General features: G+C 45.4%; 1 protein-coding gene across 1 annotated transcript in view; it reads right to left on the bottom strand.

The window, feature by feature from the left end:
- Positions 1-570: 570 nt before the first annotated feature.
- DUSP9 (dual specificity phosphatase 9) overlaps positions 571-15,083 on the bottom strand; it is a 55,633-nt gene continuing 41,120 nt past the window's right edge. The window contains exon 4 of the mRNA XM_078664116.1: positions 571-1,156. Coding sequence (XP_078520242.1) covers positions 855-1,156 — 302 coding nt within the window. The 3' untranslated portion in view covers positions 571-854. The remainder of the gene's footprint in view (positions 1,157-15,083) is intronic.

The raw sequence follows: 15,083 nt of genomic DNA, 5'->3' as shown, positions 1-15,083 counted from the left end.
CTGTTCATATTTAACCTGGATTCCTCCATTTCCTGTCCTTCCTACAGATTGTGCTCTTCATTTCCTGTCTATCTCACAGGTAGGGCTCTTCAATTTGTTGTCCTTCTCACTACCTGCATTCTTCCAACTATTGTCGCTTTCACGGCTTGTGGTTTCCCATTTCCTGTTCTTACAGCTTGTGGTCTTCCATTTTCTGTCCTTCTCACAGTCTATTTTCTTCCATTTTCTGTCCTTCTCAAAGTCTGTGGTCTTCCATTTCCTGTCTTTCTCACAATCTGTGTTCCTTCATTTCCTGTCTTTCTCACAATCTGTGTTCCTTCATTTCCTGTCTTTCTCACAATCTGTGCTCCTTCATTTCCTGTCCTTCTCAAGTCTGTGTTAATTTCCTGTCCTTCTCAAGTTTGTGCTCCTTCATTTTTCTGTCCTTCTCTCTGGGTGTGGTTTTCCATTTTCTGTCCTTCTCACAATCTGTTTTCCTTCATTTGCTGTCCTTCTCAAGTTTGTGTTCCTTCATTCCCTGTCCTTCTCCCTGGGTGTGGTTTTCCATTTCCTGTCCTTCTCAAGTCTGTGTTCTGTCATTCCCTGTCCTTCTCAAGTCTGTGTTCTTCCATTTCCTTTACTTCTCCCAGGGTGTGGTCTTCCATTTCTGGTCCCCAACAATTTGAACTCTTGCATCTCACATCTTTCCACTGCTTGAGGTGTTTTGCCCAGAACCAACCTGAGTGTAAACGTAGATGTTGGACAACGGCATGTCGTCTTCTCCAGCACGAACACTGCACATCGATTGCGCTCCTGGTCAAGAGCTTGGCAGACCGACTTCTGGACGGAGGACCATGTGAACGAGCGAGCTCTGGCTACGTGGAGTCCAGCTGGAAGACGTCATCGCTGGTGGTGGTGGTGAAGAAGGCTTGCTGCTGGGCCGCCACGCTGTTGTCATCGGGGGTGCCGCGGCCAAGGCTCTTCTCGAAGTCCATCAGCTGGCCCAGGAAGTTGAAGTTGGGGGAAATGTTGGACTTCTTGCGCTTCACCAGGTCGTAGGCGTCGTTCAGCGAGAGGTTGAGCTTCTGCATGAGGTAGGCTACGGTGACCGTGACGGAGCGGCTGATCCCCGCCAGGCAGTGCACGAGGACTCCGCAGTTCTGGGACAAGGCTTCATCTAGAAGAGAGACGGAGAAAGAAGAGACATTGATTAGAACTTCGATTATCACCTGAGTTGTCGCTCGGATGGGAGGGCGATTAGTAGATGTGTTGTGGAGATCTGCACGCGTGCTGTGAACCTCAAAACATTTGTGATGGCGATGAGGGCATCTCTCATGGGGAGTTATCACATCTTGATGCTGGGGAAGAAGATCTCACCTGGATGAGCACGGGCCTCTCGAATGCGGGCGGTCCTCTCATTTTGTTTAAATTCAGGTGCCTTTGTTAGGCCAACAGGGATCATGGCGGATTCCAGATGCCAGGCAGAGCCACACTGTTGTAAGGACCCCAGTGTTTAGGGGTCATGCCTGGTAGATCTCCTAAACCCTAAAAGGTAGATACAGTGGGGCCGATTCACAGAACTAACTAAAGACAAAATCCTAAACTTACTACCATTTTGGTATTCACAGAAGGCACTTACTCATTTTGGTATTCACAGAAGGCACTTACTCATTTCAGTATTCACAGAAGGCACTTACTCATTTTGGTATTCACAGAAGGCACTTACTCATTTTGGTATTCACAGAAGGCACTTACTCATTTCGATATTCACAGAAGGCACTTACTCATTTCGGTATTCACAGAAGGCTCTTACTCATTTCGGTATTCACAGAAGTTAGGAGTCCTAACTTTAAGACTCCTAAATACTTTCTGTGAATACCGAAAGTCTTAAAGTTAGGATTTTTCTCAGTTTAGGAACCTCCGCATGCAGGTTGTGAACAGCACTTTGTAGTACATTTATCGTAGTATCATAGCACTAAAAATTTACTATCATGGTCCTAACCTTTTCCATGCGATGTCACAGTGGCCGTGTGCGTCGGACGGCCGGGGGTCGTCTGATCTGCGCACGTGTCAAAATGCGCCGCAGCGGAATGGGCGCCGCGGCGAAGCGGTTAAAGGCTGTAATCTGGCTCTGCAGCAAGTAGAGCCTCTATCAAACAATCGCGCCGTGCATCACTCACAGAGCTATTCTTCGCAAAAAAACAAACTGCATTCAAATACAATATAGAGAAAAAAGGTGACTGTGGAAATTAGCAACGTAGCCAGCACCTCTGTTACGTTTGCATCAAAGTCTCTTCAAAACTTTCTCTTTTAAGCGTGCCCAATGTCTTATACCGTGCCACCCACAGTATAATCTAATGTAAAATGGGCCACCCCGAATATATCACTCAATCAAGAACAAAGACGGAGCACAGCAGTCCATATATAAACAGCTGATTAAGCCTAATCAGCAAAATTGTTTTAATGTAGAGTTCATAAAGTAGATTCTTGTTCAGCACGCAATCTTCATCATAGTATTTTTTGAACACAAGTTGTTACAATTACAGCCGACACGTGTTTCGTCGCTATTAGCGAGGGAGGGCAGGTGCCGTATACCCAGGTCCTCTGTTTGCCGACAGCCAACAGACGGCGTGCGGTGAAGATACGGACACGGTCTCCGCCGGAAGAGGACCGTTGTATCCTCATCAGAGAAGTCAGGCTATATATACAACTGGAGGACCTGGGTATACGGCACCCCCCCTCCCTGTATAGGCACGAGCACACGGTGTTTTAGAGGATCCGTGCCTTCTTATCAAGGAAGCCTTGAGAAAGTCGCTAATAGTATGATGAAGATTGCGTGCTGAACATGAATCTACTTTATGAACTCTACATTAAAACTATTTTGCTGATTAGGCTTAATCAGCTGTTTAGATATGGACTGCTGTGTCTTTGTTCTACATTCAAATACAAATCACTAAATATTCTCAACCCAGAAGCTTTTGCTTCAGACTGGCACAATGCCGAATAATGTCTGCTCATAGGCAGGAAGCCATCGGAGACACTACTTTGTCCGTGCACGCGGCAAATCTTCAGAATTCCCTACCAGCAAAGATCAGAGTGAATGGGAAACCCGTAGAGTTCAGAAGGACGGCTCAGACCTGGTTATTCCCAAAGAGTCCACACGGTCTCATGTTCTACCCACGGACAGACACCCTCTGGGACACTCTAAGATCAGGTAAATGCAAATTCAGCAGAATCCATTAACAAACAGATCTAATATAAGGAGGGGACACACACCTAGAAATGGAACACCTATCTATCTTTCTCAGACAAAACAATCAAATAACAGCATGGTCAACGCAAACCCTTATGATTGTCCACTCCTCAAAATCTCACCAGACAATCATAACCTGATAAGACAGCTTATAACACCTGCCCGCAGGTAATCAATTTACCGCCCAAGCCTACTTACAACACAGTGCAATATAACCAGGAAGAAGAGAGGTAAATAGCATGACTCGAGGAGGAGGGAGAGAGCAACAAGGAAATTGGGGGTTAAACAGCAGGGAGAGACTCTGAGGAGAAGAGTGAAGGCAACAAGCAAGGGGGTTTATAGGGAGACCAGGTGTGACCAACTGAGGAGGAAGTTGAGGGCAACAAGGAAGGGAGGGGTAAAAGTGAAGACACAAAGATGACCCCACAGTGGAGAAGTGAGAGGGCAACAAGAAAGGGAGGGGTAAAAGTGAAGACACAAAGATGACCCCACAGTGGAGAAGTGAGAGGGCAACAAGAAAGGGAGGGGTAAAAGTGAAGACACAAAGATGACCCCACAGTGGAGAAGTGAGAGGGCAACAAGAAAGGGAGGGGTAAAAGTGAAGACACAAAGATGACCCCACAGTGGAGAAGTGAGAGGGCAACAAGAAAGGGAGGGGTAAAAGTGAAGACACAAAGATGACCCCACTGTGGAGAAGTGAGAGGGCAACAAGAAAGGGTGGGCGATGCTGGGGTGTCCCAGAGGGAGCCGAATGGAGTGAATGGAGGAAAAGGAAGGTGGTAAGGTGTCAGAAAGAGCTTTGGAGGACCCCGATGAGTTATTGAGCAGGAGTGGCGCCTCTCAGTCCTATCCAGAGCCCTTCCCGGCCCAGTACACAGTGCAGCCGTTCCCAACACCTCCGCTGTGTGCACTGATCCGACACCTACTTCTGGCAGCAGTGCAGGGTAGAGAGTGAAAGGTTTTAAACTTTCTAACTCTTTGCGTTTAAACTTAGAAAAGGCTCTTGATCTTTCTTCACTGATCTCTCCTGTCATGTAAAGTTCCCTCAGCTGATCTAAAACATATGCTTTTTGATTGCCCCACTCTTTCTCATTTTTGGTTATTAGTCTGGTCCCAAATTAATAACATTTTCAAAACCCAAATTCCTTTTTCCAGTTCCAACATCTTTTTGGGCTCCCTCTCACCTTTTTGGCCACACCCAACTCCTATTCCCTCATTAATTGATTTGTTATTAGCAATAGCCCTTCATTTAATTACCTCAAATTGGAAACAAGCTGATAAAGTTACTTTCAGAGCCTGGTGGAATGCTGTCTGTTTCCATCATAGATTGGACGCAAACAATGTCACTCCTATTTCCTTATCCATTAAAAGAGATCTTTCATGGCTCCCTCTATCCTCCTACCCAACAGATACAGCCTTTTCTTTCGCCCCTTCAGTCATTTGTGGAAAAGTAAATTTTGCCATGTTCTGTGTCCCTACGCGTCCTCCATCATATGTTATGTGTGCATGATTAATATGCATATGTATTCACCATGTTCGATTAAAGACGCAATTATAGCTGTGTCCACCTCTAGTATGCCAGTTTCCAGTTCTCGTGAATACTACGAATATCAGGCCTATGTAAAACTACGTTGCCACGTTTTTCAGTGTGCACGTTATTCCATTGTAAAGTCCCCGTTTCTAGGCCTCAAAAGGGCCTGGACACCAGATTCAGCTCCTGTCTCCTGAGCCTCGCTGAGGAGCGATACAGCCCCCACCTGTATCCCTGACCCTTCACTTACTTCCTGCCTTGCAGTGCCCGGTTCAGCCTGGCTCTGCCTCTGAGTCTGCCAAGAGTATGTTATGATTCTAGTTATCAGTCCAGCCCTCCTTCTCTGCATTCCTAAGCTACTGAATCGCATCAATAGTTTCCGTCATTGTCTAGCCTTTACGTCTCCATGTAAGAGAAATACTGTATTAATGATCATTTAATATTCTTCATCACGCACTACATGTAGAATAATACATGCTCCAGTCTTAGAGTCTGTTCGCCTTTACCCCGATAACTTTTGGATTCTATCAACATGTTCTCTAAACATCAGATACTAGATACTGCTTAGGTACATGTCGCCCTGACTCTCCAGACTTCAGTCTCTGCTCCTAGCACAGAGTTCGTAGCCCCCAGCTTCTCCTAGTAACACGTCATTGCCAGTTTGCGCGCACCATTAGGTCAGAGGTCCCGGCTCCTTAGGTAGCCCCCTCCATGTTTCCACCCCATTCATGACATATTCTGTTACGTTTGCATCACATGTCTATGTATACGCCTCTGTTACACCTACTTTCACCCTTATCTTTCGCGACTGCTATTGACCACACCCACTGCTCCGCCCATCATATGTACTGTAATGCAACTGTTTTACTATATATGCTTATGTATTGTTATTAAATGTTACGCCAGTCCTTTCCCCAGAGAGCGCGCTCATCCCAGATCCAGCCCCGGCAGCTGCCGGGCCACGCTAGTCCTGTCGGGGCCCCCCTGTCAGGCCCTGCCATCCTATTCCTATGCAGGTTGTCCTGTTCCTGTCCTTTATGCTGTAATAAACCTGCAAAACTCCTACTACCTCGAATCTTGACTCTTATTTATTGAGCTATCTGTTACTCATTTATCCATTCAAAAATAGAGGTATTATTTATTTATTTACCACATAATGGCGCCCGAACAGGGACTTGCCCTTTCCCCACGCGCCGGTGAAGCCACGCCGGCCCCCTGACCCTCTGCAGCCGTGACGGAACCATACCGTGCACGTGCAGATATTTCTGCTTCAAGTATCCCTCAGGCCCACGGAGGAGACGGAGGAGGCGGTCCAGCATCCAGACGAGGCGGTGGAGGAACGCGGCGAGTCCCGACCAGAGCCCAAGCCGAGAGTCCAAGGTCCGAGGTATCCGGAGGCCCACCCGTAACAGAAGTTCGAAGTTCGTCCGTCCGGCGTCGAAGCAGTCCAGTCCAGTCCGAGGCCTTCCGTTCTTGCTGCCCGGTGAGTACCGTTGCTGGGGTAGTATCTAGACAGGGTCAATCTAATTGACTCTGGTCCGTGGGTTGGTGGTACACAGACCCACAAACGAAGTGTCCACTTCGGTGGATGCGGGTCCTGACGTGTCTCTGTATGAGACCGGTAAGTTTCGCACTGTTTCAGCAGTGCATCTAGTTTCTGTTCTAGTCAGTTCTGTTCTCGAGAAAATTCATGTATTCTGTTTCCCGTATTCCAGGTAGTATTCTGTTCGAACTGTTATTCTGAATGTTATTCATGTATTTTAATGTCGTGGTATGAGTGTGAAGTAATTATCGTGTTTATTGTGTATTGTGTTGTGTCCAGATTATAGTTCAGTCATGCCGCTATTTTCAAAACTGCGTCAGTTAAAAACCAGAAAAGGTCTGCTAGAAGCAGCAGTTCCTGTTCCGCCTAGGGACAGTCCAGGTCATTTCATGTATCAGAAGCATGGCATAAGCGCCATATTGTATCTAGATTTATGGGTAGAGTATACCAAACAGTTAGAGGAAAAGTATAGATGGCCTGTATCAGGCACATGGGATGCCGAGTGCATCATGAGAGTAGAAGAAGCATTATGGAAAAAGAAAGCCAGACAGTCACAGAAAGATGCCATTGAGTTATGGCGCAAAGAATCTCATAAAAGAACCGAAAAAGAAATCAGAAAGTCAGAATTAAGTAGAGAATCCTTAGAACGAGCCCAAGAAAGGGAATTAATCGAGATAGGTGAACGAGTCAAAACCGAACAGTCAGACAGACAGAGGCATGCTCTTATTAAGGGTATGTATCCTCTTCTTGCCGAGGGCTTGCCAAAAGCGACCCCAGAGGCATCCAGTAATTTCCCGCCACCACTAGTTCCGACCAAGCTACGTCACAAACCGACCGCAGCTGATATTTTCATTTCGTCCTATTTGGACGACACAGTCCCAGAATATGCAAATCCTGTTCCTGCTCCGCCAGTCCCTGTAAATCAGGCACTTCCCGCTCCTCCAGACACCGGAGTACCTGTTACGGTACCCCCGGTCCAGCCCGCCATACAAGTCCAGCCTGCATTTCCATTTCCCACTCTGCCAGGACGAAGAGCATCAGTAGACGACTCTAGTTTAGGGGCCGCAGGGGGAGGTCCTCCAGGAACCCCGCCGCCACACAAGCGTTTAACGTTAGCCGAATTACATGCACAAGCGTCACAGCGTACGCCCAGGTATCAGTCTGTTGCAGAAATAAGAAAAGCCCTTAATGAATGTGGCTATGATCCAGTCCCAGGCGAGGATAATATGGTTTTATATTCATTACGCGTAAGAAAGGTGCCCGAGTATCTAGTCACTTTACCGAATATGAAGGAAGATCTAGACAGAATATATCGTTTCATTCGTACAGGGGATGATCCAGAAAGTATTAGTGAAGTCATGTCTCAAAGGAAAGCTGAGATCCAGCTCATGTTATTAAAGTTCCTGATTAATTGTCTAATAAGAGAACAAGATTCCCCGACTAAAGATCAGGCCGAAATGAAAATCCTGACAAGGTGGAGTGATAATATAGCCGAGGGTAAACACAAAACTATCAGTAGTATAGAGAGTATGTACAAGAAAATCCGTAAAGAAATAATAAAGTTACACGAACAACGTAAAGCAGCACAAGTAAGCGAGAAAGAAAATGACTCTTCTACAGAAGAGGTAGAGGACGAGAATCCCGCCAGAATAGCGTATGTAGGAAAATCTAGATTTCCAGATCGCCATTTGCGCCTAGAACACAAGTCAGTTTTACATCATCCAGCATCAGAACAAGGTTCTCTGGAACAAGTATTTCAAGCTACCGATCACATTCTGAAATCACGAATCGGTTATAGCGAGTTAAGTACTATGCATGAACAAGAACTAGTCCGATCAGCAGTCCGATGGATTACTGATTCTACCACTTTTCCAGACGAAATAGTGGCACAAATGTTTCTGAAATTGCCCCCAGCCGAGCAGCGACTGGTGGGTATGTATATGATCCAGCACCTCATTACATTGTATGAGGGTCAACATTCTGATCCAGGTCCGTTACACGATGTCCTGAACGAGTTACTCCAGTATAGATGGAAAGGTTTAGGTACCGATTTAATTAGTGTCATTCTAGAACAGCGCCACAAATATAGTATGTTTTTGAACCCACATTTTGTTCATGTCTCACCCCCAGAAAGTAAACCCTTTTACATAGACAGACAGAATCCGTTACGAGAAGTACATCCAGTTAAGACAGACGGTGGTGAGATGCAACGAGTGTTTGTTTACACCCCGATCACAAAGATGGAACTCCTAGAGATGAAAAAGTTAATTCCCTGTCATGATAAAGATCCAGCAGGGTTCCACCGAGAATTAAAAGACATGCTCCGTATGGGAGAATACACGTATCCAGATATCATTAAAATGTTAAAAGTCTTGTTGCCCGCAGGGGTATATGAGAAACTCAAAGAAAAAGAATGGGAGGTGGGAGAGAAAAAGATCGATTGGACAGTCCTAGAAGCTGAAGACAAGGCACGAGTACCAGGTACCGGTCTTGGAGATAAATGTAAAGAATTACCAGAATTATTAATACAAGTTTTGCCTAGGTTATTGACAACTAGAAAAGAAGACTGGGATGCAATCTCAGCCTGTAAACAGAAACAAGATGAAGATATTAGTGATTATTATTCCAGATTTGAGAAATGTTTTACCATAAACAGTGGCCTCAAGACAAGTAGCGAATCATACCCTCATCTTTTTGTTACTAAACTAGTCGAGAATTCAAGTCCACAAATTAAAAACCGAGTTTTGAAAGTCGAAAGTACCTGGCAGGCTAATACCCCGTCCCATATGTTACAGATGCTTCAATATCACCAGAATAGAATCAGAGAAGAGCAAGATCACGAGAGAAAACGTATGAAAGACACGAAAATGAAAGTACTAGTTGCACAATCCGTTCCTCAAGACAGTCAGAAAAGGGGTCCGAATCAAGCCAGTCATCCTGCAGCTCCCGTTAAAGGGAACTGCAATTATTGTAAACAGCCAGGTCATTTTATAAACGAGTGTGCAGTTCTGAAACACAACATAGCTACCGGTAAGACTAAAGAAAGACCACGTCCGCCTAGACAAGAACAAGTTTCACAGACTCCTCAATCACAGAATGCACCACAGACAGTTACAGCACCGCAGCCTATCGCTGCAACACAACATGTTACACAGCAGATGTACCAGTATGCACAGTCTGAGTATCCAGAGTATCAGCCATATTCATGAAACAGCCTAGAGAGGGAGGTAGGCTTGCCTCTCATCGAGATACCTGTAGATCAAGAAGGTCCCTAGGTTCATAGTCAAGTATTAGGGAAAGACAGAAAGTTTCTGATTGATACAGGGGCAAGTAGGACCACTATAAGTCACGCCGAAGTTCCAGGGGCTCCGCTCTCAGGCTCAAGAAATGTTTCCCTTGGATTTTCAGGAAAACCTATTGTAAATGAAATATCAAAGCCAGTTACTCTAGAAGTAGGTCTGTTGTCCCGCACTACTGATCTGTTACTTACTAAGTCATGTCCAGAAAATCTATTAGGCATTAAGACACTGAAAGAGTTAGGTGCAGTTATATGCTGTTCCCCAGAGGGAATACGATTGTTCCTACGCGACTTCAAGGGTCACTATGTATTACGAGATTTTGATCCCAGATTGTCTAATGTTCCGCAGCATCTATGGGCGCAAGGTCCAACTGATGTTGGTTATATGCAAATCACACCCCATCGTGTGACTCTCAAGCCAGGTGTAGTGTTACCACGAATCAGGCAGTACAGACTGCCACCTGAGGCTGTAGCAGCCTTATCCAAAATTATTGACGAGCTCATGGCTCAAGGAGTAGTGGTAGAAACTGACTCCAATGTATGTAATTCTCCGATCATTCCTGTTATGAAACGTACTGATCCAAATGCACCTCCAGTATATCGTTTAGTGATTGACCTTCGGGAACTTAATAAATGTATTATTCCCCAGTATCCAGTTGTCCCAGATATCTCTTCCCTGTTGACAGCCATTGATTCTGAAGCCTCATTTTTTTCAGTCATAGACCTCAAGAACGCGTTTTTCAGTGTCCCCATTCATCCAGACAGCCAGTTCCTTTTCGGATTTTGTTTAAATGGAAGGAGCTATATGTTCACACGCGCTCCTCAAGGTTTCACAGAAAGTCCTAGTATTTATAGTCAAGCACTCAAGAGACAACTAGACAACATTCACATGCCAACTGACACTGCCCTGCTCCAGTATGTTGATGATCTACTGATCACAGCCCGTTCTGAATGTGCTTGCGAGCGAGCATCCCTTACAGTCTTGTATTTCCTAGCCGAGATGGGACACAAGGTGTCCCATTCGAAGCTTCAATTCTGTGTCCAGCAAGTGATCTATTTAGGCCACTTACTGTCCAAGAGGGGTAGGCAGTTGACACCAGACCGTATCCAGTTAATAGCGAGTCTTCCTCAGCCCAAGACCCAGAAGGAGGTACGTGCTTTTATCGGCCTTACTTCTTATTGCAGACAATGGATTCCTCAGTATGCATTTCTAGCTAAACCACTGATACAGTTAACGACACAGGAGGCAGCCGTATCGACTGTCCTCCCTTGGACATCTGAACATACATTTAGTTTCAATGAGTTAAAGAAAGCCCTATGCCAAGCTCCAGTTCTAGCTACACCGAACTACAGTAAGCCTTTTACACTTTTCGTCACTGAACGTGAAGGTACAGCATTATCTGTTCTCACACAAGATCAAGCAGGACAATACAAGCCCTGTGCTTATTTTTCGAGCACATTAGATCCTGTAGCCCAGGCTCTGCCTGCGTGCCTCAAGTCAGTTGCAGCCACAGCACTAGCTATCAGACAAAGTGATTCCATAGTATTAGGACACTCCCTGACAGTACAAGTTCCACACTCCGTGGAAGTTCTTTTAAACCGAACACAAACTCAGCACTTGACAATTGCACGTTTAACAGGTTATGAATTGACACTGTTCCAGCCACACATAGAAATCAGACGCTGCAACGTTTTAAATCCTGCTACATTGTTACCATCAGTTACTTCGAATTCTGCCACACACGACTGTGTGGAAGTAGTTAACATCATGACAAAGCCAAGACAAGATCTGACAGATATTCCATTACCAGATCCCGACCTGACACTTTATGTGGATGGTTCATGCATGAGAACTAGTACAGGAGAACTAGTAGCCGCGTATGCAGTGACTACTGACACTGAAGTTATTGAAACACACCGTATTGACACCCTGTCTGCTCAAGCAGCAGAGCTAGTTGCTCTGACTCAAGCCTGCATACACGCCAAGAACCTGAAAGTTAATGTTTACACCGATTCACGTTACGCATTTGGAGTTGTACACGACTTCGGAGTGCTCTGGCAGGAGAGAGGTTTCATGACTTCTCATGGAACCAAGATTCAGCATGGTCTCCTTATTCAAGCTCTGTTAGATGCAGTACACTTACCGACATCCATTGCTATCATGAAGTGCAAAGCACATACGAAAGTTACTGACATTATTTCCCAGGGTAATGATCTAGCAGATCGCACAGCCAAGCTTACAGCACAGACTCCAGACGTTCCAGTAAATAAGACACAGACACACACTCCAGATCCGACTACATGTATGACAGTTAAAGACCCTACTCAAGATGTCATAGATATCCAGTTACATGCTACTCCCGATGAAATCAAGAAATGGTCCGAACAAGGAGGGGTCCAGACAGATCAAGGATGGTTGACGAAGGGTAGAGCCACATGGTTTCTCCCCGACTCCATGGTTCAAGTCATTATTAATACCGCACATAGTCCAGCACATTTAGGAGAAAAAGCTATGTTAGACAGTATCCAGAACATTTGGTTCAACAAGCATTTACGAGCTGCAGCCAAGCAGAAAGTCCGTACCTGTATGATATGTTGTCAGTTTAATCCAGGTAAAAGTGTCCCGGTGGAACAAGGTGGATTCCAGCCCCCTGACCACCCTTTTGAAGTCCTCCAGATGGATTACATTCAGATGGAGCGATGTCGAGGTTTCAAGTATGTCCTTGTAGTTGTATGCGCTTTGTCCAGGTGGACGGAGGCATATCCAGTCCCAGATTACACAGCCGCGACCACTGCCAAGCAGTTGGTTCGTGAGTTCTTCCCCCGTTATGGACTCCCTAGGGTCGTATATTCTGACAACGGCCAGCCATTCTCATCTGAACTCATGAAACACGTGTCCCTTTTGTTAGGGTACCAGTGGAAGTTCCATTGTGTACGCCATCCTGAAGCAGCCGGTCTCGTAGAGAGACATAATCAGACCCTGAAAATTCGAATTGCAAAAGTTTGTCAAGAGAAAGGTGTGGACTGGCTCATAGCTCTGCCGGTCGCCCTGTTCTATATGCGCATGGTCGCACATTCCAGATCAGGTCTGTCCCCGTATGAGGTCGTTTTCGGCCGCCCCCCTAACATGTGGGGTACTCCTAGACCCCGAAGTATTACCGATGTTTCAAGTAATATGCTGACAGATTACCTAGCTTCCTTGATGTCTGCCCTCAACTCTTGTCGTTCACAGGTTGCCGCCGCATTTCCAGACAATACCGAGGTGGCACCGCATGAAATCGTTCCCGGATCCATGGTCCTAGTGCGAAATTTCGATCGCTCAAGTCCGCTGGAGCCTCGCTGGAAGGAGCCCCGACAGGTCCTCCTGGCCACCCGTACAGCCGTGAAGTTGGAGGGACGCAAAGGCTGGGTGCATCTTTCACACATCAAAAGATTTTATGGATTGAAGCCAGTTTCAAAGAACATTTCCGAGGATTTGAAGGACTGCCAAAGTACTATTCTTAAGGACTGTCCCGCAAAAGACAATGATACTGCACCCTCCCTGTTAGAGAAAACTCCGCAACAGGAGTATAAGAAGAAATTAAGGTCCAGTAAAATAAGTCAGCCAGTTTGATTGTCTAAGTCCTCCCCTAGGTGAAACGGTTAGACCGGTTTCTGACATGTATATAATAGACCCCCATAGTGAGAGAGTTAGTCAAAACTCAATCCGATGTATCGTTTTTCTATGTTTCATATTATTTCTTAGTATTATGATTTCCTGCACCAGTTATGCATTTTATCTGTATTTTCCAGTTTCTCATGTAAATAAGTCCTCTAATGTTACAGTAGAGCACACGTTTAGTGATCTGCCTCCTCATGAACTCTCTTACCACCTCACTATGCGTAACAATTCTTTTATCCGCATGTTACATTATTCACACCAGACCAGCAATGCCACTAATTGTTGGGTGTGTGGTCGACTCCCCCCTTTCCAGACCCCGAAGGGATTTCTGCCACTCTTTCCTTATCCATTTTCACATAATGGTTCGTGTGGAGCATGGTCCACGTTAACGTCATCTTCAACAGATATGTCTTTTCTTAACAGTACATGTTTCCCAGACAAGCAAGGTCTTCCCCACAGAACAGGGTTAGATCTAGAAAACGAAGTTTACAATTTAGGTAATTATTCTTCGAATTTCATGGTCCTGAATGTTCAGTCTGATTCCACTCCAGACTTACCTGCTATTTCAGTACTACCAGTCAAAGACGAATTATGTGTTAGAAATAATGGTTCCGTACATGTAGGACATAGCGATTGTACTACTATTGTCAAATATAGTGACAGTGGGAAATCTATTTTCAAAGCTTCACGTCATTCTTATTTTATTTGTGGTCAGACCGCATATGTTCGTCTGCCCCTCGATTGGGAGGGAACCTGTTACATTGCCTTCCTACTGCCACCTGTTTTCCTAGCTCCATCTGATTATCACAGAAACACACATCTAGTACACCTTAGACATAGAAGGGAGTCCCCCATTGTCGATTATACTGAAACTGCTCTAGAACAGTATACAGATTTCAATAGAGGTTTCTTTTTCTTTATAGGACCTATCCAGAATAGTAAGCTAATCCGTAGGTTAACCAGAACCCTTGAAGCTGTAGTCAATGAGACTGCCTCTGCTCTAGGTAACTTAACTGAAGAGCAATCTGCTATGAGATTTGTCGTTTTACAGAATCGTCTCGTCCTTGACGTCATACTGGCCGATAGGGGCGGGGCTTGTAGAGTCATCGGATCTAGTTGCTGCATTTTCATTCCTAATAACGCGCCGTCTGTTTATTCAGCTATAACCAGACTTCATAAAATTGCCCATCTGTTACACCAAGACCCAGGCACCTGGACATGGTCCGGTTGGTTCTGGAATATAATTTCCGCTTGGGGATGGAAAGTCTTGTCCTTTCTAGGTATTGCAGTAGCGATCATATTCAGTTGCTGCCTCTGTTTACAATGTGGCCCTGCGATTTGCGGCATTTGTGCTACCTCTTGTATTCCTAGTCCCAAGTCCCGTTCTAAAACCCGTTCCCAGAAAATTCGAGACGAGCAAATGATACTGTATGAAATGATAGATGGTATCATGAATATTGATGTTTCCTGATGGAAACGTAGTGACAAGGAGGGAATGTGGAAAAGTAAATTTTGCCATGTTCTGTGTCCCTACGCGTCCTCCATCATATGTTATGTGTGCATGATTAATATGCATATGTATTCACCATGTTCGATTAAAGACGCAATTATAGCTGTGTCCACCTCTAGTATGCCAGTTTCCAGTTCTCGTGAATACTACGAATATCAGGCCTATGTAAAACTACGTTGCCACGTTTTTCAGTGTGCACGTTATTCCATTGTAAAGTCCCCGTTTCTAGGCCTCAAAAGGGCCTGGACACCAGATTCAGCTCCTGTCTCCTGAGCCTCGCTGAGGAGCGATACAGCCCCCACCTGTAT

The sequence above is a fragment of the Lissotriton helveticus genome, chromosome 10, assembly GCF_964261635.1.
Source record: "Lissotriton helveticus chromosome 10, aLisHel1.1, whole genome shotgun sequence".
Lineage (NCBI taxonomy): Eukaryota > Metazoa > Chordata > Amphibia > Caudata > Salamandridae > Lissotriton > Lissotriton helveticus.
This window is presented reverse-complemented; position numbering and strand designations above follow the sequence as displayed.